Consider the following 27,793-nt stretch of genomic DNA (forward strand, 5'->3'; position numbering starts at 1 on the left):
CTTTAAAAGAGTTTATTTAAAATTTAAATAGAAAAAAGAAAAAAAAAAGATAGGGGAGAAAAAAACATTCCAGCCATTCCCTAAAGGCTGGAATTCCTGTGTAATCCTATGTGTTTTATATTATGCATTTAAAAACATTCTGAGGGGCAGTGAGATGGCGGAATGAATAAAAGACCAGTCTTGGAGTTAGAAAGACCTGAATTCAAATTTAACCTCAGACACTTGAGAGGTACTAGCTGCATGAATGTGAGCAAGTCACTTAACCCCTATTGTCTTGCAGATAAAAAAATGAATGGATGATTAAATAAGCAAACAAATGAATAGATGAATAAATGAGTAGATAAATAGATAAGTGAAAAATGAAAATATTCCACAAGCTTCACCAGACTGCCAAAATAGGACAAGAAACAAAAAAAATTTAAGATCCTTGATCTAATCTAACTCCCTTCATTGTACAGATGAGGAAATTGAGAATAGCAACATCAGAATCAGGATGAACTCACGTTAGGTGACTTCAGAATCAACATTCTTTCAGCTATATATTTGTAATGCTGGAGAAACTGAGGCTAGATAAAGATTAGAGAGTTTTTAATATTTTATTTGGGAGGGAGAGATTTAATGGAGGCAGAGCAGAATCCATTCTGCCTCCAGGGCAGTTCTCAATGACATATATATGATTCTAAGTTCAGGCAGACAAATGCAGGGACAGAGTTAGAACACTGAGAGCAGGAATCTCCAGACAGGGACCATCAATCCAGTTCTGACAGGTTGAGGGGTAGGACCATAAATTCTTACAAACTGGGAGTTAAGGAAGTGTCCGGTTTAGAGCCAGGAAGTCTGGACTTAGAGGTATAAACAATGCTAATTAGATATCTGAGATAGGACATCTGGAGTCTTATCTTCTGGAATGTCAGATCTCCACAGCCCTAATTATCTCAGTTCTAATGGGCAGAAAAAGAGAGTTGCAACCAGGGAAAGTGAGGCAGAACAATTCAGGGAAACTGGGGCAGAACAATTTAGGAAAATGGAGGCAGGACAATTTAGGGAAAACGAGGCAGGACAATTAGGGAAACTGAGGCAGGACCATTTAGGGAAACTGAGGCAGGACCATTAGGGAAACTGAAGCAGGACAATGAAAGGGAATTGTGGCACAATATATTGTATAGTATGAAAAGCATACATCACTCATAAATTAGGCATCGACAGGTTCTACTGCCTTGCTACAGCCTAAAGGAAATATATATATTTGGACATTTCTAATTCCCTTCTCAGTAGTTCTTAATCTTTTCTATATCTTCAACCCTTTTGGTCGTTTGTTGAAGCCCAAGGATTCCTCAGAACTACATTATTAAATGTACAAAATAAAATACATAGAATCACAAAAGCAAATGGTAACAATGAAATGTCTTTAAAATGTCTTAAAAACAGGGTCACAGACTCCAGTTTAAGATTCTTAAGCAAACCCACCCTGAGAATCAGTTTCTTTTGTTTAAAAATTAATCCAGTGCTCTGGATTGCCTGCTGTCTCTTTCTAAGAACTCCCAAGTGTTTCTGGCTTCTGCTACCAGATTTAAGCTCCCAGATCTTAACACATCAAAAATGCTTGACATTTAGTAATAGTTAGTTTTAAATTTTAATTTGTTTTTCTACTTCTACTCAAATCAATAAAGGCCGTATTATAGAATAATATGTATTGATAATATGACTGGGCTTCCCTTGGAGATCAGGGGAAGAATAATAGAAATAATAGAAATCTTCAACAATATGGGGCAGCCAAGTGATGCAGTGGATAGAACACCAACCCTGAAGTAAGGCAGACCTGAGTTCAAATCTGACCTCAGACATTCAACACTTCCTGGCTGTGTGACCCTGGGAAAGTCACTTGCCCAGAAAAGGGTAGGTGTAAAAATAGTGATTTATGCTCAAGAGATTCTATGGGTTATTGGTAAAAAGGAAATTTGTAAAGTTAATTATAAGTACAGCATTTTTAACAGAAAAAAATTCAGATCAGATCATTTTTATTATTTTTGACTCCTATTTAGTATAAACTCTGCTCTAATAAATATTAAGCATTAAACAATGTTAAGAACCTGTGAATTCATCCAAGATAGAACTCCTAGTGTGGAAATTCCATCCACAGACACAGATGACAGTTTCTCTATAATTTATCATTTTAGTTGTGAAGATTCTCATTCATCACAGATAAATAAAATAATTAAATTAAAAGAATGTCAACTTTTCTCTTTCTTTTGTCTTCTCTCTCTCTCTTTCTCTCTCTTCCTCTTTTCTTTCTCTCCCTCTCCCTTTTCCTCTCTCCATCCCTCCTTCCCTTCCTTCTCCCTCTCTGTCTCTGTGTCTCTGTCTGTGTGTCTGTGTGTCTGTCTTTGTTTCTCTCTCTCTCACTCTTTCTCTTTCTTTCTCTCTCTCTCTCTCTCTCTCTCTCTCTCTCTCTCTCTCTCTCTCTCTTTCTCTCTCTCATGACAATACCAGCTATACCATTTGTTCCCTAGAACTGGGGGGCACTGAAAGATTGTTTTGTTCAGTGTCACACAATATGTAATGGAGGAAGCCGGTTGATTCCTGGAATCAAGAAGTACTGAGTTCAAATATGACTCCAGATAATTTACAAGTGGTGTGACTTTAGAAAAGTCACTTCATCTCTATATGCCTCAGTTTGCTCAATTAGGTACTATGTGTAAAATTCTCAGTACAGTGCCTGCTCCATAATAAGCACTTCATACATGTTTGTTTCCTCCCACCTCAGAATCTGACCCTCCACTCTCCACCCTTATTCCAAGAGGGAGGAGAGAAAAGTTCTTTTAATTTTCAGATACATAAAACAAACAATTAAATAATGATAATTTAATCTTGACAAAAGGTGACAAAATAATAAAATAATAACTAGCCCTTCTATAATACTTAAAGGTTTGCAAATATTATCTCATTTGATCCTCACAACAGCCTTAGAATTATTATCCCCATTTTATGATGGAAATTGAAACAGGAAGTTTTTAAGTGACATGCCTAGGGCCACACAGCTCAGTTCTTCCTGTTTCCAGATTCAATTTTCTATCCCTATGGATAGCTGCCAAATAAATAAAAGTAAAGTTTTTTTTTAATCACCAGACAGAAAATGTTATTGAGATTACAATTAAAAGTGAAAATAGCCACAAAGCTAAGGTTTAAAATTCTTTCCTAGGGATTTAACCATTTGAGTATATGATAGTATATCATATTAAAATTAACCTAGCCATAAAAATTTTATAGGACTTCTCTCTCCATTTTTACTTTATGCGAAAATCCCTTATTATTCTGCCCAGAGAATATCTTATTTGAAAGATTTTCTTTGCCCATCAAGGAGAATTTGGATCAATAAATAATAAGGGCCATTCCTCCTTGGCATCCCTAAACATATTTGGTGCCACGCCTAGGGTCTTTGTGCCAGGGTTCAAACTCATTCATGTTTAAGAGATGAGCTACCTGAGATCCCTAGCCTTACAGTCCCTGTTTCCATTGCAAGACCAGATTCAAATATCAGCATCTCTGGTGGATCTTTTGTTCCCCAGACGCCAAGATGAGAAAACGATCATCAGCTTTAAAAGTTTCATGGGGCTGCAGTTGGGATCATTTACATTGGCCTCTTTTTTTTTCCTCCCAGGGCTCAGTTGTTTCCTCGCTGAGATGTCAATGTGACTTCCCACTATTGTACCCTGTGCACAGTAAGCTGGGGGTCACCTTCCTGAATCTATTATTCCCTATGACAGTTATCATTTGGATGACATTTGTTTGTCTATTTACATTTTCAGCAGGAATAGAGACTATCTCTGAATCTGGGTGCTTTCTAAAATTTACAGACTGGAAAATTAATTATAGACGAGTATGCATTCCAAATAGGGATGAGATTACTGTGCCCCCACAAAGCTGGCAGTTAATACAGTATCTCTATCAGATTGATGGACGAAATTATATTAAAAACTCGGCGTGGATTAATTTCCGGTGTGAAACTCTGCCAATTGGTGCAATGTTATACTTCAGCAGGTAGAGTTCCCCTTAAAAGGAATTAGTTTAAAACTCCAGACAATTCACTAGAAGCTCTGAAGGAAGTGAGGTATAATAATAGAAAGTTGGAATTGCAAGTCAATAAGACAGAAGTTCATAGTCTACCTCTGACATTTACTCACTGTGTGCTTTTGGACAAATAACTCACTTTCTATGAACTATAGACAAATTAGATAATGTTTCCAAATTGCTTTGTAAACTTTACAGCATAATATAAATATGAGGAGCAAATAAGATAATAATTGTAAAGCACTTAGTATATGGCATATAGTAAGCGCTATATAATTATTAATTCATTATTATTATATCAGTCAATCAACAACCTGGAAGTGGGTTAAAGACCAGAGATAGAAAGAAAGGCAAAAGATCTTTTGAAGAGTTGACATTCCAATAGGGAAGACAATGTGCAAAAATAAAAAAGTTATATATATATAATATATATATATATATACACACATATATATATACACACAATGTGTTAACTATTCTTATTAAAGTAAATACACAAACATTTTACATTTTCTATTAAGCAATAAGTCAGAAACCTTTTATAGCTTCAGCTTATTGAAATCTATAATTTTATTAATACATGTATCATAGCAATGGCAGTCAAACCCCACTTTCCCACTCCCTGACAGACTACTGGAATAATAATCCAGGTGTGAGGTGAGGTGAGTTGCACCAGGATGGCGGCTCTACTGGAACAGAAAAGGGGGGACACAAGAGATGTTTTCATCTAATAACTAGATTCTGCTTGTATAAAAATAACAAAAACACTTCTTAATTACCTACTGGAAGACTAAGGAGTTGTTTGTCTGCAAGCTAGAATGTAAATAATGTAAAATCCCAAAGACAAAAACAGATTGGTTTTCTTTCTTTACATCTCTGGTACAGGCACATAGCAGGTACTTAATGTGTGTTGAATTGAATTGGGAAATAAGGGGGAGGAATGGCTTCACACGGTGATGGGCAGTGTAACTTATTATGTAAGGTAAATACCTGTATACATACATTCAGCCAACATCCCCATCTGCTTGCATTTCCTCAGTCGGCACTCCTGACATTTCCTCCTCATGTACATGTCCATTTCACAGTTCCCACCGTTCTTACACTTGTATACGGCATTTTTGGTTATACTCCTCCTAAAGAAACCTGTGAAAACAATCCAGGATGGTGTTAAATGGTGTTTTTGCTTTAGCAGCAGAAATTACACTGGGGAGGAAGACGAAGCCTATGATAATTTGCACATCAGCCCCTAGAAAACTGCTTGTTGCATCAGAAAATTGTCAGATGTCGGAAGTGGAATTTTAATATAGGGAGGAAGTAGAGCAGATGATCACAAAAGTTCTTGCCAATTCTTAGAGTTTGTGATTATTAACAAAACGAGTTTCAAATGTTGATTGTTATACTGTTGGCTATTATAATGTTATACTGTTGATTATTGATTCTCTAAGTTGGTCAGTCATTTCATGAACATTTTGGTGTCAAATATATGCTAAGTATACTGGAAAATATAAAAATGAACAAAGCATTTGTTAAGAGCTTACTATGTTTCAGGCAGTGGGAACACAGAAAAAAAAAATGGTTCCTGACCTTCAAAGAGTTATAATGTACTGGAGGGAGCAACCTGCATTAATAAGTGAATGGGAGAAAAGGAAAGAAGGAAGGAAAGAAAGAAGGAAGGAAGAAAGGAAAGAAGGAAGGAAGGAAGAGAGGGATGAAGGGAAGGAAGAAAGAAAGGGAGGAAGGGAAGAAGGAAGGGAAATAGAAAGGAAGGAAGAAAGGAAAGAAGAAAGGAAGGAAGGAAGAGAGGGATGAAGGGAAAGAAGAAAGGGAGGAAGGGAGGAAGGAAGGGAAATAGAAAGGAAGGAAGGAAGGAAAGAAGGAAAGAAGGAAGGAAGGAAGGAAGGAAGGAAGGAAGGAAGGAAGGAAGGAAGGAAGGAAGGAAGGAAGGAAGAAAGGAAGGAAGGAAGACTTGGCTCTTCCTAACTCTAAGTCCAACACTCTATTCACCGTGCCACCTAATGTTGTATCAATATAAACTACTGTTATATTGAAGCAAGGAAATGGCTCAGTGAGCAGAGTGCTGCACTTGTAATCAAAAAGACCCCTTCAAATAACTCCTCACTGAATGAATCCAAGCAAATCACTTAACCTCAATCAACCTCAGAATCCTCATCTATAAAATGGATCATAATAGAACTTGCCTCCTGAGACTCTCATGAGAATCAAATGAGATAACATGTAAAAAGTTAGCAATTCTCAAAGCCCCATTCAAATGCTCTTATCATCACTATGAATAACTAGTTCTCATAGCAGCTAAAGCAATAGATTCAGAGCAGGAAGATGTGAGTTCAAATCCTGCCTCAGAAACCCACTTAGCTGTGTGGTCCTAGACATGCAATTTAATTTCTGTCTGCCTCAGTTTCTTCATCAATAAAATGAGGTCAATAACAATACCGCTTTCCTAGGGTTCCTGTTAAGTCCATGTATATAAATCTTGCACCTCCTTCTCTGATGTCAGCAGGCTATGTTGGGTGGTCTTTTGCCAGTCACCCATGTCATGCAATTGATCCCAAAGTTCTCAGGGAGACTTTGAGGGTATCCCTGTATCAGCTATAAACTTCCTAAGGCAAGACCTTGTTTATTCCAAGCCCCTAACCTCCACAGAGATAAGTACACCAGCAGTTGCTTGTTAAAAATTTGCTGGTTAATTTGATAAGATGGAAGAAATCTTAGAAACCATTTGTTTTTAACCCTTTTAGTTTACAGATTAATCAGTTTCTATTTCTTAAGTATCTAATACTTAAGTACCTGCTATACTAGACTATATGGATAACAAGTACAAAGAAGGAAGCAATCTCTACTACAAGGTGAGGAAAATGATTCCCAAGATGGCAATAACTCAAGAGTTGGTAGGGATCTCAAATACCATCTAATGCAACTTCATCATTTTTGTGATTATTGTATTATTTCAATCTTGTCTGACTCTTCATGACCTCAGTTGGGTTTGTTTTGTTTTGTTTTGTTTTGTTTGGCAAAGCTACTGGAATGGCTTGCCATTTCTTTATCTAGATCATTTTACAGATGAGGAAACTGAGGTAAACAGAATTAAGTGACTTGTTTAAGTTCACACAGGTCATAATGACCAAACCAAGATTTAAACTCAGTTTTTGTGACTTTAGAGCCTCCTTCCCTCCCAAGGGAACCATTTTCCCACTGATAAACATTGTTAATTTGTTGGCTGGTTTTCTGGTTTGGCCACTGAAATATTCATAGAAAGTTACTAGACTTGTCTAATTCTGTCATTGTTCTCAAAGGCTTTCCTGACTACTTGATTTTTAGCAATACATCTTTTGCCAAGGGTCATGGCCAGTGTCCATCTAATCTGCTATACTGAACTGATTCTCATGTCTTTAATATTTAAGGCTTTATGGGTAAAACTGGATATATTTAATTATAAAGGGACTGGCCTTTGTGATTTCATTGGTACAAGAGACTCCTGGGAGAGGGAACTACCACTACATGTGCAAATTGCCACCTTCTGTGTTCCAAGATTTGACCAGGGTTTCATAGTCTATGCGTGTCAGAAGCAGAACTTGAACTCAAGACTTCCAGGCACCCATTCACTATGTCTCCATTTATTCTATAGCCCAAATATATATAGTTCAGATTTAAGATGCTTGATACTAATAACATGCTGTTGTCACACCCAGCTCTTTGTAAGCCCTTTTTTGGATTTCCTTGGCAAAGATACTGGATGGTTTTCCATTTCCTTAACCAGTCCATTTTACAGATGAGGAAATTAAAGCAAAAAAAAAAAAATTAAGGGATTTCCTGACTCTATCTGATTACTGATTTAGCCTTTAATTGCAAAATAATTATTATAATAGACAGTGTCGAGGGACCTTCCTGAATTGATATCCAACAATGACAAAAGTAGGGTGAAGAAAAACTTTAAAAGACTCTAAAACTTGGATCCATATAATGACCAAACACACTTACAGAAGTTATATGGGAAAGAATGTTACCCAAATCCCTGAAGAGAAGTGAGGGAAGACATGTACATATTGGATTTGGTCACTATATGGATTTGTTTGACTACATTTTTCTTGTTATAATTTTTTTCTTTTATTTTTAACTGGGAGAGGGGATTAGCAAACTGTGTGACTCTGGATACGTCATTTATCCCTGTTTAACTCATTTCCCTATCTGTCAAATGAGCTGGAAAAAGAAATAGCAAAGCCACCTGAGTTTCTTAGTGAAGAATATATACAGATATATATATGTATATATATATATATATATATATATATATATATAATCTATGTATTTTAGAGAATAATTCAAAAAGAATGACAATCAGGACAGTTTTGAAAGTAACAGTTTGAATTGTTTATAATGACACACATATGTGTATATGATATAAGTATCATATATACATATATATATATATAGATGATATAAATATCATATACGTATTTAAAGCAAAAAGTATAGAACAGAGATTTGTTGTTTTATAAGCAATCTTCTTTTGGCGTTTTACTTTGTATAAGGAATGTTCTTTTTGAAGGACTATTTCTTTTTTTTTTAATCTCTAAACCATAACAATGAATACCCACTGTTACAAATGAAAAATGTGACCACAAAGACCAGAGGATCTTTATGATTACCCATTTGTTCCTTTAAAAATGCCTTTTAAAAATGATACAATGATTGTGGATGACTCTGACATCCAAAGGGATATGACTGACACTGACCTATTCTGAAATTCAGTTCCTCACAAAAGTGTTCAGTCATTTCCAGATGTGACTTTTGAGTTGACATCTGAAACCTGAATTCATATTCAATTGGTCAGCAGGTCTCCCTTCCCTACACAAATAATAAACATGAGGTAAGGAGGGGAAGATGGAATTATTGATTTAATGGGGTGCCGGATAAATAGATGTAGGCAGTCATTGTTGCTCAGTGTTATGCCTGAATTTTGCAAGTATTACTTTTTTAAATATCGATAAAATCCTTCAACTGTCATTGCTACAAACACTCAGAAAAATTGTTAATGGGAATGGAGATGGAGAATTAAAACTCTCCTAATATGAAAAAAAGTGAATAAGAAGTCAGTAAGAAAAGAGAATTACCAAAAGTCAATCCAAAGGAAGGGGAAATCACTTCATTAAAGACTTTTCATTTCCTCTTTGGCTTAAAACAACAACAGCCTGGGATTTAGTAGTTTATTTTGTTGTTGCAAAGAACTAGAAACCCAGCACGTGCTATTGACTGGGGAATGGCTGAACCAATTATAGTAAATAAATGTAATGGGATGATGCATAAATATGAGGAAATTAGAAAACTTGGGAGGATTTCTATGAACCTAAACAGAGTTACATAAGGAAAATCAGAAGAATGAAATTGACAACAATGAAAATGAATTCACTAAAAGCTCTGTGTTAAGGAAAAGTCAAGAATGGCTCCAAAAAATAAATAATCATAGCCCCCTCCTTTCGGCAGACAGGAAGTAGTGGGGATTCTCGCTCAACTGTTATAATTTGTGACAACGGAGAGTTCAGTTTCAAAATGGGGTGGTGGAAAAGGTAAATTTATACTTTTTACAAATAACTGTGACATAAAAAACAAAAAAGCAACCAATTAAACTTTTATTTTTTAAGCATGAATTTTAAATATTTGATAGACTAGCCTATGTATGAGGATTCATAGAATCAAATTCATTTCATATCTAATAAGACCAGAGCCCATTTTATTTAAAGACCTGAAAGGTCCACCTGAGCTAACTCCCTCTTTTTTTTTAATTACAGAGGAGCAAAATGAAGCTCAGAAAAATGCAGAGAATTGTGCAGGCTCATGAAATTGGTGGCAATGAAAATGAGTTCACTATAGCAAGGAAGCTTGAGCTCTGTGTTAATGAAAGTCAAGAATGGCTCAAAAAATAAATAACAATAGTTTTTTTTTCCTTTCAGTAAATGGGAAGAGAACTGAACATTGGGCAGAGCATTGTTTACATTGTCAGACATGCTCATTGTAGAGGGAATTCTTGCTCGACTGGAAAAGCCAGAATTTTATTCTCCTGGTTCTAAATGCAATACTTTTTCTCTGCCCTACATGATTTTCCATTCATCAGGACTTAATTGCCCTCTCTACCAATTTAACCTTAATCTGGAAAAAGAAATAGCAAAGCCACCTGACTTTCTTAGTCGAGAATAGTCCAAATGGGATCATGAAGAGTTGGATACATTAGAAATGATTGAACAACACTGGACTAGACTCTAGCAATCGGTATATCAATCACTCAACAAGTATTTGTTAAGAACCTTAGGTTTCTGTGCTAGAATCTGGGGATATAAATACCAATAAATACCCAACTAACTGGCACTTGTTAAGCCCCTACTGTATTCCAGACATTGTCCGGGCCTCTGTGGATATACATATAAACATTCAATATTTTAGGAGCCTACTATGTGTCCAGAGCCATAATAGACTCTGGAGATATAAAAGCAAAGAATGAAAGAATCCTCACTCGCTGTGACTTTGTAAACTCCTTAATGGCAGAGGATGTTTATTCTCAGTACAGAGCAGCACTCTTGGAACGTAGAAGGCATTTAATACATTTTTGTTGGTTATGTGAATAAATGAGTAAATTGGACAAGAAAAACAAATTAAAGGACACATCAGAGAGACATACAGCCAGAAAATTAGATGAGAGATCCTATGGAAAGAGTGAGAAGAATCCAACAGACTTAGCTCCAGTTCCAATGGTAACCTTATAATACCACATCTAGAGGAAGTTTCTTACCCCACATGTAGGGTTCACCTTCCTTTCTCTTAATAAAGGTCGGAATTAAGTACTCTGAAAATATCTTGATCAATCCATTTAAAAAAAATTCATGTAGATACTAATTCAAAAACTCCTAAAATAAAGTCACCTGTTTCCCAGAGATGATTGATATGGTTTTACACAACTTGGTCACTGTATTTCTGGTATTTCTAAAGATTATTTACTTAACATAACCTTGGCCCTTAAATATTTTGCTGTGTCAGTTATCTATTTTTATGGAAATCATTGGTAATCAGCCAAAAAAGAAAAGAAAAGTATGAACTTTAACAGGATTTTCTGTGATATACTTACCAACCTCCCAGCCTAGATCTTAACATCTGTTCCCCCTCCACTGCCATCCCCTGGAACATCTATGACACTTGCTATCGGCATCACTATTTTATTAGCAAAATTAATAATAGCAATAATAACAACACAATAACGACTCACATTTACATAGAATACTTTAAGGTTTGCGAAAAAAGTTTTCCTTACAATGGTCAGGTTAGGTACTCAAGATATTACTGACCCATTTTACAGATGAGGATCTTTAAGCTCAGGGAAATATAACTAATTAGCCCAAGATCATAGACAGAAGGCTCATAAGATGACCTTAGATTTAGAGCTGGAAATGACCTTAGAGATTATTGAATCCAACTTCTTCATTTTACAGATGAGGAGAGTGGGGCTAAGAAAAGGAAATGACTTATTCGGCATCATTCATGTAGCCAGTATCTGAGGCAGAATTTGAGCCTGGCCTCTGGATTTTAAGATATGTCTTATATCTGCAAGTTTGCTTCTTAAGGGCAGGAACAATGACTATAATAATGTGTATCTCAAAAATATCCAATAAATATTTATTGAATGAATGAGAAATGATAGTGGCCAATATTTATATATCATCTTAAGGTTTGTAAAGCATTTTACAGATATTATTTCATTTACTCCTCACAATAACCCTGGGAGGTAGATATTATTGTTTTACATATTACAATTGAGGAAAAAATAGGTTAAATAATAAATAACAAATAATAGGTTGCCCAGGGTCATACATTTAGTGTTGGAGGACAGATCTGAACTCAGGTCTTCCTGACTCCACACACAAGTGACTATATCATTTGTCTGCCTCTAATGAATGAACCTAAAGAATGACTAAAATATAAACATGCACATTAATATATCAAATATTATTTTAAATCTTGATGTCTTCTGCCATAGAGAAGTGATGAGTATATGATATTATTAAAATCAGTTTTCATTTTAATAATTACTATTTCTAAAGTGATTTCACACATACAAAGCACTATAACGACCTTGTGAGGTTGATTGTTTGTATTATTATCCCAGGAGGGAATAAGGAGTAAAATATAATTTAATTAGAGTGGATTGCCCCCAATGTGAAATATCCCTCCACAGATACAGATCAGTCACTTACCTGTAATTTTAAATTTTCTATTACTATCTGGGGCACCCACAATCACACAGCCTATATGGATGAGAAGTATAATTCATATCTTCCCAACTCCAAAGCCTGCTCCTTATCAACTACACCACGCTCCCACAACTAGTGGGCATCAGAGCCAGGATTTTAATCTGGCTCACATGACCTCTCTTCCCAATAAACTTTCCCAGATAACTGGGTTCAGATTTATTTCCTTCGAAAAACTATTCACACACTATGACATCATACTCAAAGATCACCAAGAGCAGGAATTAGAGCATCAAGTCTTTCCCGTCTGCAAACCATACTTTCTATAGCTCACCAATAGTCCAAAACACAAATCTGGTCATGTCATACTCCTGCTCAATAAACTCTAGCAGGGGTCCTCAAACTACGTCCCGGGCCAGATGCGGCAGCTGAGGACGATTATCCCCCTCACCCAGAGCTATGAAGTTTCTTTATTTAAAGGCTCACAAAACAAAGTTTTTACTTTTACTAAAGTCCGGCCCTCCAAAAGTCTGAGGGACAGTGAACTGGCCCCCTATTTAAAAAGTTTGAGGACTCCTGCTAGTGATTCCTTCTTGGGCTTAGGATAGAACATAAATTCATGGCTGGTATTTATTTTACAACTTGGTTCCAACCTGTCTTTTCCAACTTATAAAGCATTACTCTAGGAATAGTTACAGGATGCTATATTGCATAGAGTATAGGGCCTAGAGTCACGAAAGCTTATCTTCTTGAGTTCAAATATGACCTCAAACATTTATTAGCTGAGCTGTGTGACCCTGACTAAGTCAATCAACCCTGCTTGTCTCAGTTTCCTTGTATGGAAATGAGCTGGAAAAAGAAATGGCAAACCACTTTAGTATCTTTGCCAAAAAACAAACAACAACAATAACAAAAACCCATAATGGGATCACAGAGTTGGACGTGACTAAAAAGACTTAACAACAAAAAAGTCATAGATTGTAGGATCCAACTAAACTAGCCACTTTTATCCCCTCACATACAACATTCTATCTCTCACCTCTGCCTTTATATAGACTGCCCGGAACAGATTCTGCCCGTCTCTGCTTCCTAGAATTCCTAGGATCTTTCAAAATTCAGCTCAAACGGCACCTCCCAAATAAGACCTTTCTGGACTCCTTGGCTGCTAGTACCTTTCTGTCAAATTACCTTGTATTTATTTAATATAGACTTATTTATGTATTTACATGTTGCCTCTCTTCATAGAATATAACCTCATAAAGGGCAAACATCATTTTTGTATTTGTACCATTAACATGTAACTCAACATATGGTGAATCATAGATATTTAATAAATGCTTTGATGATTAGTTATTAATTATGAGATTTTGGAGTTAGTAGGAACCATACAACCCTTTTTGCTATGTTTTTTGCTAATCCATCATATATAATAACTTGTATTTTAAAAATGTTTCATGTGTATAAGCCTTATATTCTTTTAAAAAAAAATTTTTTTATTTAATAGCCTTTTATTTACAGGTTATATGCATGGGTAACTTTACAGCATTAACAATTGCCAAACCTCTTGTTCCAATTTTTCACCTCTTACCCTCCACCCCCTCCCCCAGATGGCAGGATGACCAGTAGATGTTAAATATATTAAAATATAAATTAGATACACAATAAGTATACATGACCAAACCGTTATTTTGCTGTACAAAAAGAATCAGACTCTGAAATATTGTACAATTATAAGCCTTATATTCTCAAGAAGACTGGAGATTTCTCTTCATTTGGACTCCATTCGTGATCCTTCAATTACCTTCCACCTGAGTCGTGCTATGATCACTGATGTTAATGACTGTTAGCTGATTTACTACAATGGTTAATACTTCTGTTCATGAGGTTTAAGAAAAAAAAAAAGATTGGAAGTGTCTCAGGGACAAGAACAGTAGAATCCATTGATGTATTCCTTTAAAAGGACATCTCTGTTTATTTGTGTATGTGTTTAGACACATATGTATATATAAATATATACATTATATATTTATTGAATAAATGAACTTGAAGAAGACTAAAAGAAAAATATATATCATATTGAATCATTCCTATATCTTTTCCAAGAAAATCCCAATTGGCTTCGGGATGCATAAGACATGACACCATCACCATCACCACCACAACAATGGAGCTTAATAAATCAATGATTAATGGTCATAGGATTTTAGAGCCAGAAGAAAGCCTAGAAATCATCTAGTTTTATCCCTTTGATTTATGGAAGAAAAAAAGCTTTTATAAAATTATAAATATGTATATACATTTATATATTTCTAATTTTATTTTTATTTATATTTTTATAAATATAAATATTAAAAAGTGAATGTCTCTAACAGTGAATCTTACTTGATGAGGCAGGAGGTACTCTGGGAGAATTACACTTGCATCACAACCTACTTAAGGTTACTCGAGTGAAAATATAGACAAAGTCACTTCATGTGGGCCAATCTACCTATCCCTACAACCAAACCTTGGCTTAATCTCCATTAACCGTCCCAACAAGTTTCCTCAGACTATTTTACTGACCACCTTTACATTATCGCTAAGACAAACAAATTGAGTGATGCAAGTGTGTACAGGAAGCAAAAGAAAATTTTAGAAGTAAGATTAATCTCTTCATGGAATCATTGATCTAAAAAGGATTCTCTGAGGCTACCTGGCCAATTTTGCTCATTTTACAGAATAGGAAACTGAGGCTGAGGGAAATTCAGTGGTGACTTGCTCAAAGAAACAAAGGTAGTAAGTGCCAGAGGACTTAGGATATATGATCACAATGAGGTAAGCAAAAAGGTGGGGCAATGGAGAGAGTCCTAGACCTGGAGTCACACAAAGTCCTGAGTTCAAATCTTTCCTCAGACCTACTATCTTGTGTGACCCTTAGAAAATCATTGAACCTCTCTCTGTTGTATATATAAAATGGGGATAAGGTAGCGAGTTATTGGGAGGATCAAATGAGATAACATTTTAAGGTCTTTTGCTACAAAAAGGCTTTCTGATTTTTAGAAAGGAGCCTTTGACTTCAAAGTCTGTAGAAAAGGACCCAAACTTCTGATGTTTTCTACCCCAGTGGAAAGGATTTCAGTAACAATTGTTTGGTATATACAATCCATATGGGGAAAAACAAAAGGGTAAAGAATAATTACTGTCCACAGTTAGAATATAAAGTTAGATGGAGCTAGCCTAGGGTACACAGTGCTTGCTGATTGCACTGTAATAATAAGGATTCCAAGAAAGAATGACAGAAGCCAGTTCTTGCCCTCAAGGAGTTTACAATCTAAGGAAGAAGACAGCATGAAAACAAGCATGTACAAACAAGATATTCATAGGATAAAGACTATATTTGCTTTGAGGGAGAGATGTTCAGCCTGGATTTCAGCTGGTACCCACAGAATGTTAAGGTACCTAGAGGAAGATCTCTATCTAGCCTGATAAGTGTATCATCTATGGAGGATCTCTGGGAAGAATGAAGACACAGGGTAAGAAGGGATGGATGAGTTTACAAACCATACCATTGAGGGTCTACCACTGAGATCACAAATTCACTGGAGAGTGAAAGGAAGGTTTAATTTATTGAGACTAAAGCTGGGAAGTCTCTAGTCTTAAAGTAAGATAAGTTCAATGACTCACTTATGGGCATAGAAAAAACAACAGAGCACTGTGTAATGATAATGGCCAAGGTTGGCCCCAGAGAAGAATTAAGAAAAGATCCAATTTTTCCTTCATTGAAAAGATGGTGTTAAATACTGGACTATTGTTGTTCAGCCATTTTTCAATGATACCTAATTCTTTGTGACCCTATTTGAGATTTTCTTAGCAAAGATACTAAACTGGTTTACCATCTCTTTCTCTAGCTCATTTTATCAGTGAGAAAACTGAGGCAAATAGGATTAGATGGCTTACTCAGAATCACACAATTAGTAAGTACATAAGACTGGATTTGAACTCAAGAGGAGTCTCCCCAGCTCCAAACTCAGCATTCTATCCATTGTGACTTTTAACTGCTCCAAACTAGGTTATGATCAGGAATGAATATGATATATTTTAGACAACAATAAAAAATAAAATGATTAAAGAGGCAATATGATTTGGATGTCTTATATATCACTTCTCTCAAAAAAAATTCAATGGTAAATACTTTTTATTTGTATATGATACTGACATAGATGCCTTCTTTGTCCTGTGTTTCTGAGCCTTTAGTAAGAAAAAAATAATCATTATACATAATTTAAAATATGCTAGAAATATCTTCTATGGGTTTGCAATAAATTATTCTTATGATCATAGGGTTTGAGGGAAAAATAATGAGGAGACGGTAGAAAATCAAGCCAGTGTTCTAACAGGACTAACAATGTGAAATCTCAGTGCGGAGAAATTGTCAACCAAAATATCCTACCTTTGCATCCCTCACAAGTTAGTGCATTATAATGGTATCCAGAAGCTTTGTCTCCACACACAACACACAGCTCCTCTCCTTTCATTCTCCCTGCAGATGAGATCATCCGGGGTTTCTTGGTCATCGGGATGTCCACGATCTCAGACTCCCTCGTGTAGACAGTCTCTGAGGGTACTCGCCGGAGTTCATACATCCCAGGGGAGTACCATTCCTCTGGCTGCTGGGGGTAGAAGCCCAGATTGGGATAATAGGGTGAGGAGGAAATCTGTGGCTGAACTTGGGAAAACTGGATATTTCCATACTGTGTATAAGGCAAGACATCAGCATCAGGTCCCAGGTGCCCTGATTGTTCTGGAAGCACACCTGAATGAGAGAACAGCAATAAATGTAAGAATAATCACAAGCTACAAGGCAAATGAATCTTTTATCTATCAAAGAACAGAATTAAAATGATTTTAAATTATCTGGTTATTAAAACATATTCAGTTAAAGAAATATTTGACAGAACTTTGGAAAATTAATTGCTTTGAATTTTCCCAGGCAGTTTTAACTCGACTGCAAGAATGACGATGATGACCACAATGATAATGATGATAACAACAATAATAACAACATTTAAGGTTTGCCAGGGACTTAACACAGAAATGATCTCACTGAATTTTAACAACAACCCTGAGAAGCAGATCTTATTAAAGGATGTGAGAGTCATGGTTCATAGTTTGAAAGAACTCATCGAGATTCTCTAATAGACACAAAACACTTTATTTAGGACGTAGCTGTCGGGCTAGTCTCTAAAGAAAATCTAGTATTAGAAAGAGTTTGAGGAGAGTCTTCTATACTGAAAATCTGGGGCTTCAGTTTTCAGGCTAACCTAAAAAGTTGTAGAGTAAAAAAAGAGATAAAGAAGGAGTCAGAATGTCTTTTTATTGAGGTAAGGGGACAGGGTGTCTTTTAGCAAGATCAATCAGACATAGGTTTTTTGCAGAAGACAAATTAGAAGGAACCAATAAGAGGTTTTATTGCTCCACACTCCCATGGACAAGTCCTTCGGGTCATAAGTTGGACTGAACCACTGAACAACAAAACTGAGCACTGGAAATACAAAGAAAGTTTACACAGATAGAAAATGGCAGAACCAGGGCTTAAACTTGAGTCTGCAGACTTCACATTTAGTTCTCATTTCATTTCACCATGTTGTCAAGTGGGGAATGTATAAAGGGAAGTGGGAAAGGTTGTAAGGTGGGGAAAGTGGACCATATTAGGAAAAATCTCATGTAATAGGTGACAGACTACGTACACAAGAGAAAGATAGGGAAGGATGAAGGGAAAGGAGAAGAGAGGGAGATATAGATAAACAAACATACACATACACACCCAATGTTCCAAAAGGATCTTACTGAAATTTTAAGCTATTTAAGTTTAAAATGGCACTAAGACTTCTGGGATATATGATGTTTTTATTTTTATATATGTAAGTATACTTGTAACTATATATATATATATATATTTGTGCATGTATATGTATATCCATTAAGTGTTAATATAACACACAATGCAATATTATATGATTATACATATAATATATATGTAACAATATGTATGTAACTGTACATATATATACACTAACCCATACATATATGAGGTATTTAGCATCTATCTCATAAGGGTGTTTAAAACTCAAACAAGAGAGTCGATAAAATATTTCATAAAATTTAAAATACTGTCATTTATTTACTTGTTTTGTTATTTTTTATTTAACTGTGTTTCCATCAGGACAAAGAACTTTTCATGAGCCACTTTCAAAAACAAGAGTCTCAGAGGATATGTAGCCAACAGTTGCCTGGAGGGTTCAGAAAATGAGCCCTGCTTATTATTCTGCTCTCTGGGTTAATTGGCTTTTTCAGGGTCTGCTTTAGCAGGGAATTTGTTGAAGGTTAGATCCAACGACCATATACCTCCCAAGCTAGAAAAGCTGCAAGGTCACACCTGGTGAGGACTCCCGAATGTTAGTTGGACAATTGGTATCTCATTTTATTCTAATCCTAAAGCTGAAGTGTTGGACTGACCTCAATATGGACTGCCCCAGAACAGAGGGGAAGGCATTAGTGGTTGAGGAGATCAAGAAAAGCTAATATCATTAAATACAAAAACACGCAATAAAACTATGACAAATATAAGTTCTGCTTTTTAAAATTTTCGTAAATTATGTCCATTATAGCACAGATGTGCTCTATATCATTCTCATTCCTTTGCTCAAGGATTTTCAGTGGCTCAGGTCTTCCTGATTCCACATCCAATCTTCTATCTGCTGTGCCATTGTGCTACCTTTGATTTGGTCTAAACTGAGCTTTTAAGCATAGCAACATGTCATGGGTTATGACCCTACTGTGGGGCTTCATTTTTGTAGAAAAGAAAGTCTGCAAGATGGCTCTGGACATGGCTCAGTGAAGGGACGAGATAGTAAAAGGAAGAACAGAGAGGTAAGCAGATTCTAAGCAGAACCATTACTGGATGCAAAAGTAACCACATTTTAAGGGATAGGGGGAAAGAGACAAAAAGAAAGAGGAAAGAGAAAAAATAAAGCATGAGAAAGTATAAGAAAGAAAGAAAAAGAGAAAAAAGGGCAGAGAGAGAAGAGACAGAAAGAAGGAACTGAGGATGAAGAATAGTTAGGGATATCAAATCCTAGCATTTGAAGGAATAATGGGGACTTTATGGATCTTTTCTTCCAGTGAATAAGGTGCTAGACTCCCATTGGGTCCTTATCACATACTTTTAACATAATAATATTCAAGTAATTCATCTCTACAAATGGATCCTTCATATTCATCTGTTTGGCTTTCCATTCAATGTGGTGCCGTAGGGAAATGGCAGCAACCTGCCACTGGAAACCACTTCCCCTCTCTTCTCCCCTCAACCCTCTCCCCCCCCCCCCCCCCCCCCCCCCCCCCACAACGAGTTATAGATGAGTAGGAGAATTTGACTCCCTCTCAGACAGTAGAAGCCAATGGAGATTTCTTCCTGAGTAATCCTATGGAACTTTGGAGAGTGTTGTCTTGTAGATACTTCTGCCCAAGGTTATTCCTAGTTGCAGGATCTTCTCACAGTTTATTAGATGGTTATTGGACAGTGTAGAACTAGAATTCTGATGGCATTAATGGGCATCCCTCATCTAACTCCAACATATTTCTTTCCAGTTTCTTTCATTTTCTTCACGTCCTTTTACTTTCTGGTCTAACCATCCTCTTAGCTGTCCCCTAGTGTGAGCCATTAAATCCTAACATTATTTTCATAAAAAAACAAAAACAAAAACAAACAAAAAAAACAACACACCTGATTCAGAGCAAGAAGAACACACACAAATACACACCCTACATAGGAACATAGAATCAGAGAGTGAGAGGTGGAAGGGACCACAGAGTCATACTTGAGACCCAGAGAGAACTTTGCCCAAGTCACAAAGTAGAACCAAGATTCAACCCAAGATTTTTAGACACATAGTCTGTGCTCTCTCCATTGTACCCCCCCTCAATACCCCAGACCTAGAATATACTCCCTCCCTCTCTATCTCTGCCTTTCAAAATCATTATGTTCCCTCAAGTTTTGACTCAAATGTCAACTTTGGATAACCTTATTCTCTGTCTCTCCTCCCTCTATTCCACTTGAAAGCTTTCTTTCCCTCAAATATTTGCAGAGCACTCTGCCTGATTTATCCTGTCTCTCTTCATTCTCTACTTCATTTATTTTTTATCTGTGTGCATGTTATATCCTCAGCAGAATATAACAATCTCAGGGAGGTGATCTCACCTTTGTCATTGTGTTGCTAACTCAACTCTCTATGATTTTGAGTTGGAGACCTTCTGCTAGTCTGCCTCTGATAGTCCACCTTGGGAGACAGTTACACCAATGAAATGATAGGTCCTGATTTTTTTTTTTAATTTCTAACTCTAAGCAGAATATATTCCAAAAAGGTAGATGGCTTATAAAATACATTAAAATGGATTGAATACAAAGTCATATAGATGATGTTTTTGTGTTTAAGAAAACAAAAACAAATCCAAGATGATTACTGTGCCTTATTTTATCCAGATGCAGAGTTAGAGGCTTTATTCCTTAAAAATTTCTTCTTTTTTAAAATCCTCAATCACAATTTCCCAATTAAAAATGCAGCTTTAACAGTATTATTTACATTTTTATACCTTTTGTTTTTACATAAAGCTCATCCTCCTCATTTCAAATCTTGCTTTATAATATTGAAAAATAGTTGATCAGTCATGACTGCAGATTAGGCAACATTCTGTACTTATCATCCTCCTCTCTAAGAAGGGAGGGAAACCCGTTTCATCATAAATTTTGACTTTTTTATATAAATAGCTAAAATATCATTCAACATCCCAGAAATCCAAATGTCCAATGCCTGAGGGCTTTTCTCGAGTAGATTTTTAGTCTTCCTATTTTTGTGAAATTCTCTGGTCTTGCTTAACATTCCATCCCACCAGTTCCCAATTCTAAATAATACTGTGATTCACTATTGATATTAAGTTGAATAAAAATGATGTGCCACAAAATCTCTGATGTGAAACTAGTTCATAATTTTCTTTGCCAAGGAAAACGATTGCTCCTGAAATTTCATCTCCAAATGAAAGGCAATCTAGTGTCTCTGCTACAATTACAAAAGCCTCTATAGAACATGCCCAACCTTAATATGTTTAAAATGTTATAGATTTGACTGAGAATCCAGCTGGATGATGAGCTCCCAGAGGGCAGGTATTGTTCACTTTGGTCCTCATAGCCACACTATGAAGTAGAGCAACTTATTTTTAATAATCTAATTTGTTTTTTAAAATAATTTTAATAATTTAATACATTTTAATAAAAATAAATTAAATAATTTAATAAATAAAATCCATTTGATTAAGTGATAAAACTGGGTTAGACACCCATACATGGATAACAGAACTAGCTAGTGTTTATTTTTGAACTTATTTGAATATATTATTCAATGCTTTAAACCTCAGGTGATAAAATAATGTGTTAGAATGACCATCCACACTTCCAAAGGACTCAAGATGAAATATGCCACCCATCTCCAGAAAGAAAAGGCAAACTGACATTTCTTTTGGACATGGCCAATGCTGGGATTTTTTTGCTTGATTATACATATTTGTAATAAGGGTTTCTTTTTTTTTGTCTCAGTATTAGAGGGGGAGCAGGTGGGAGAGAGAGAGAATGCAAACCTAAATATAAAATAAAATTCAGTTAAAAGTAGGAGTGTGTGTTAAAGCTAAATTCAATTTAGCAAAATTTTGAGAAACTCTCTGTCTAAAGTCCTATTTTATATTTGTAGTAAAGGTTTTTCTTTTTCTTCTTTTGGTGGGAAAAGGTAGGATAGAGAGGAAGAGAAAATTAATACTTTTTAATTGAAAAAAAATTTTACATAAGGACTGTGCCAGATTGGAGACTGACAGAACCCAGTGTATCTATACTAAACTCTCTCCCACCTATGATTCATAAAAATTAGAGCGGGAGATAGCAAACTACCACTGTATCATTGCCAAGAAAATGCCAGTTGGGTCATGGCTGAAATGACCAAACAGCAATAACAGAAAGGATCCTAGAGATTATGGGTCCAAACTTATCATCTTAATTGATGAGAAAATATTGAGACTCAGAGAGATGAAGTAAACAAAGTCACATAGTAAGCTGAAGAGTTGTTAGTGACAATCTCTTGCTTCAATCCACTGAAGGCAGATGAGCAAACAAGACACATGGCAGCATCCTACCTTTCGTAGTCTTCAGACCAAACATTTCCCCGATTCCAGAACTTGGACTGTCCCGGGGACTGTCGTGAACTAGGGTTTCCAGACCCTGAAACTGCATTACCATTCTTTAGTCTATTCACAGCAATTGAAAAACTGAAAACTGGAACTTCCTTTGAGACTTGGTAAGGAGTAACAGAGGCCAGAGGTTATGTGGCTTACTGATTAACTTCCTTACAGGGCAGAAAATTTGTAACTATTTGTGGGGCATGTTTCTGGTGCCAGAGTGCCCCATTAGCCAGAAACCTTTCACTTGGGTGGCCGATATCTATAAGTGGAACATTTTCAGAGATTGTTTTTCCATGTGGTGACTCTGGTCACCATAAAAGAAACAAGATAGATGGTCAGCCCACCATGTGATCTGTGTTCTCATTCTTCCTAGAAGATATAATAGATCAGATGATGTCATTTTATGACAGTCTTGGAATCATACTAGAATCTGAGTTACTGACTGAATAGGAAATGTCTTTTCACACTATATTCCATTTTCACATGGGCCATTTCCACTTGCTCTTCCAGCTGCATAGGAGGGTTGCAAATGACAGAGCAACACGGTACCCAATTATTTCAGATTGCAAGTGACCCAAAGATGCAACACAAAGGTGTGTGATAGGTATAAGTGGGTCCCAGCCTAGCTCCATTATGAACGTATTCATAAGGATATGAGGGATATTAGCCAGAAGATGTTGGGTTAGGGGGAAAAAAACCATGGGTTGGTCATAGGATGATTGCTGATAAACTGGTACCCATGAAATGTAATGAAAGAAAGACCTAGAGGAAGGCCATCCTAGCTTTTTGAGAAGACGGGGATCAGAACCACCCAAGATGAGGAGGCAAGAAAATCCCCACTAGTAAAGGGAATATCAACATTGATCTGCTAATGCACCCTTTTACTAGACTTTTGTTTGTTTTGGGAGGCAGTTGGAATTAACAGACTTGGCCAAAGCCATAAAGTTAGTGTCATGTGTTTGAGATCAAATTTGAACTCAGATTCACATTTTTTAGAAAAAGAAGTAGAAATAGGAGGAGGAGGGAGAAAAAGAGGAGGAAGAAAAGAAAGAGGAAGAGGACGAGAAGGAGGAGGAAGAGGAAAAGAAACTGACATTTGTACAGTGTCACTAAATATTTTCTCATTTTAGTTCCACAACAAGCCTAATATTATTCCTATAAGGGGATATTATCCCCATTTTACAGATTAGGATACTGAGTCTGACAGTAGCTAAATGACTTGCTCAGGTTCGTCCAGCTCATAAATGTCTGAGGCTAAATTTAAAGTCAGGTCTTTCTGATTTCTGGCACAGAACTCTCTCCATTGCCTCCAAGACTAAACCTTAAATCCCCCGAGGAGGGCTTTATATTTGATTCTGGAGCAGGAATTCTTAACCTGGGTCCACAAACTTTTTTTTCTACATATAGTTTGGTAGATTTATTTCAATATATAATTAGTTTCTCTGTAATCGTAAATAATTTATTTTGCATATTTGTATATTTAAATACATGATTCTGGGAAGGCATTTACAGATCTTACCAGGCTAATAAAAATGCTTAGGAGTCTCTGCATTAGAGTATTTCACAAATCAAAATAATGTGAGTATATATGCTCCTTTGGAACTTTCTCTATTAAAAAAAAATTATCTGGAGAGGATACTTTTGGTTTTATAGTGAATTCCTGAGGGATGATTCTTCTGGAGCAGGAAAATGAGATACTGATTAAATAATCAGTATAGTCAGTCAACAGGCATTTATTTAGTGCTTATTTTGTGCCAAGTCCTGTGCTAAGCACTGGGATACAAAGAAAGGCACAATACCCTTAATTATCTCAAAGAGCTGCAACCATCTGATAACAGTCAAATAATTTAATATTTTCATTTAATTTTTAATTAGTTTTTTTTTAAATAACAAAATCTATCCCTGCTCTCAAGGAGTTTGTGTGTGTGTGTGTTTATGTATGTATGTATAGAAAAAAACTTTAGAGTATGAAGGAGGCTTAGAGCTCTATTTTATTTGCCTTTTTAAATTTACAAATGAGTAAGTAAACTGAATCTCATAGACTATAGAATTATTTAATCGGAGCTAGAAAAGACCACAGAGGCCATTTAGTCCAACCCCTTGATTTTACAGGTCTAAGAGGTTATATGATTTGTCCAAGGTGGCACAGAACATGGCACATAGGAGGAATTTAATAAATACTTATTGCTAAACAGCTACTACATAGTACAGCTAATATTCAAACCCATGTCCTCTGATTTCAAATGCCTTTTTTTTCCCCTGCATCAGGCCCCCTCAAGGTGGGAAGAAAATATTTGACCCAAAACCATCAATATGCAGATTGGGAAACTGGAATCCAAAAAAGGAAATGACTTTTTCAAGATCACATGGGCCATGCTAGAATTCTGACCCTGATCTTCTGACACTAATCCTTTTTCTATTATTCTACATTTCCTCACTTTTTTTTGTAATTAAAAACTAATACCTCCCCATATTAATGCTAAACTATTGAATAAACTATAATAGTGTGTAAATTACTTGGAAAAAGCAATAATTAATATTGTTTTATTTTGTGACCACAATGGTCTTGCATGTATACTTCTGCTGTCCCTAAGCTGATCCAATACACATGCCTTTGGCAAGGAAAAAAAATCATAATAAGCTGTTTTCTTCATATTTAGTTAATTTTTTGTCGGCTGAGTGCTAGATTTGGGGTCATACACACATATTTTCTTGTTCTATTTAAAAATTACATAGCTTTAAATAATAATAGCAAGCATTTTTATAATACTTTCAGATCTGCAAAGTGCTTTGTATATATTATTTCATATTATTCCAAAGAAATGTGCAGAAGGTGTAGCTCTTAAAGACCAGCATTTCCATGACCATTAAAGATATTGGAATGGTTACTGGTGTGGGTGAGATAAAAATTTAAGTGATGATTTAAGACTAAAATGAAATTGGGTTGAACATACCAAAATTCAAAAGGGAAACACAGTCTAAAATGAAGATGAAGACAAAAATAGACAAACTACTGATATTAAAAAATCTAATTAATCCTAAGAATATAAACAAAGAGGGATCTGGAAAATGGTGGTATTGTTACTGATTTTGCACAGTGTAGTGTAGGCTTCTAAAAGTTGGAAGAATAGTGTGAAGACTGATTAAAAAATAATTGCTAATCATTGCTATAAAAATGCTTGTCATCAGCAACACAACACTAAAACTGGAATGATGAAGTTGGGAAAAGGCAATTGTTACTGATGAAAATTACTTTTTACTTCAAATCTAGATGAAAATCATTACCAGAAGTCCTCCAAGTCAAAGATCTGGGCAACTGAAAATCTTTGCTCATCTTTTTAGAAAATCCCAAACCAGTTCAAAAATCAAATTCCAGTATCTGGCTATTTAAACTGGGAAAACCCCAATACATTTAGCCAAGTTCCCGAGAGGATTTCAGAAAGGCCATGGAAAGACTTATATGAACTGATGATTAATGAAGTGAGCAGAACCAAGAGAACATATTAGATTTATAACGTAAAACAATAAATATAATTATTTTACTACAGCCCAAGTAATTTGCATAACTATCTACAACTAAGGATGAGTTTCAGCCTCTCTTCTCTTTTCTGACCCCTTTCTTTCCTCCATTTCTTCAAGAAGCATTGATTTTGGTACAGTGGCTAGTGGATAACTTTTTAAAATTCATCTCACCACCATCATCTTTGATTGATACCTGAGTGGTTGGACAAATCTCTTTATCTCCTTTGGTCTCAATTCCTCCTCTGAAAAATGACTAATAGATAGCTTTTGAGATTTTTCCCTACATTTAAATATGATGTCAGGATGCTCTTCACTGGAACTGCCCTTGGAACCTTTTCTGCTTCCTAGGACCACTCAGAACTTGCACTGGCCCTACAATATACAGTGAGGATTCACAGCATCTCTACCTGGCAAGAAGGCTTTCAAGTAGCACTTAAAAATAAATGGATGATTGAATGGGCAAACAAATAAATAAGTAAATGAATGAATAAACTACATATACAATGACTTGTTAGACAAAACTCTGAAACAATATCCTGATCTTCCATATGAAGTATATTCCCCCAAAAGCTAAACAAAACAATCTGACAATATGGTTTTGACTTTTATTGTCCAAGACTCTTTCCATAATTGTATTAAACTACTAAAAAAGAGAACAGATGTTTTGAGTTTGGTAGTATTTATTTTTTAATTGTCCTCTCTTTACCTACCTCCTAGCATGTTTTATTCCCCAAATATAACATAAACTCCTTATCACTTTATTGTATTTGTATTTCCATATCTGGTCCATAATAGATCCTTAATAAATGTTCTTTGAATAATTGATTGATTGATAGTGCAGTAGCAACATTATCTATTATACTTAAATGGACCTTTACTACCTGAAAGGACTTTTTAAAAAGTGTTTACCCATTTTTTTATATCACTCTGATTTCCTAACATCACACTCCTCATAGAGTCTTCACCTGTAAGGAAGAAGTACAGTTAAGTAAAATAAACCAATATATTGACCATGGACATATTTGCTTTGTTAAAATATAAGCTCTTTGAGGACAGGACTACTTCACTATCAAGCACATTATCAAGAAGATAAGTAGGCATTTCATAAAGGCATTTATTAATTATTATTCAATGCCTATTGAAAAATAGCTGTCCATAAACTGAGGAATGGCTAAATAAATTATAGCATATAAATATTTGCCTTTCCCAATTATTCAAGAGAATACCATCATGTCATAGAAAATAACAGGAATAATGGGAAATATGGAAAGTTTCAATGAACTGATGCAAATCAAATTAGCAGAATGAGGAAAACATTAATGGTGGTTGCACCAATGTAAATGGGAAGAGTTCTAGTTCTGAAATAGTACCAGTGTTGAAATTGCTGAAAGATGGAAAATCTTGCCATTTTACTATCACTAAAAACCTTGAAGCTTTTTTTTTTACTTGAAAAAACAAAAACAAAAAAGCACAGACAAGCATAACAATTTTGAAAATAACATGCAGAATTTATTTATACTTTTCAAATAAAAATATATGAAATGGGGGGGGGGAGGGGAGAAAATAAAAACAAAATATTTAAATTATCTTCCAAAAAATCCTTATCTGCATTTGGGTTAAATGAAGTCTAATAAGACCTTTGCATTTATTTCCAGTATCTTCCCTTTCTTCTCCCTGAAGTTCCTTTACAGTTCTGG

The 27,793-nt window shown here is 35.6% G+C and overlaps 1 protein-coding gene across 3 annotated transcripts in view; it reads right to left on the reverse strand.

Annotated features, from left to right (window-relative positions):
• Positions 1–27,793, reverse strand: part of NR1H4 (nuclear receptor subfamily 1 group H member 4) — an 85,245-nt gene that overhangs the window by 27,057 nt on the left and 30,395 nt on the right. The window contains exons 1-3 of one of the 3 annotated variants that reach the window (XM_023504409.2): positions 22,530–22,661; positions 16,747–17,109; positions 5,071–5,211 (exon numbers count right to left, since the gene is read on the reverse strand). In XM_023504409.2, coding sequence (XP_023360177.1) covers positions 5,071–5,211; positions 16,747–17,109; positions 22,530–22,632 — 607 coding nt within the window. In that variant the 5' untranslated portion in view covers positions 22,633–22,661. Of the gene's footprint in view, positions 1–5,058; positions 5,212–16,746; positions 17,110–22,529; positions 22,662–27,793 lie in introns of those variants that run through there. The other 2 variants (XM_012550594.3, XM_023504410.2) reach the window with 2 other exon arrangements.

Source organism: Sarcophilus harrisii, chromosome 5 (genome assembly GCF_902635505.1).
Source record: "Sarcophilus harrisii chromosome 5, mSarHar1.11, whole genome shotgun sequence".
In the NCBI taxonomy this organism is placed as follows: domain Eukaryota; kingdom Metazoa; phylum Chordata; class Mammalia; order Dasyuromorphia; family Dasyuridae; genus Sarcophilus; species Sarcophilus harrisii.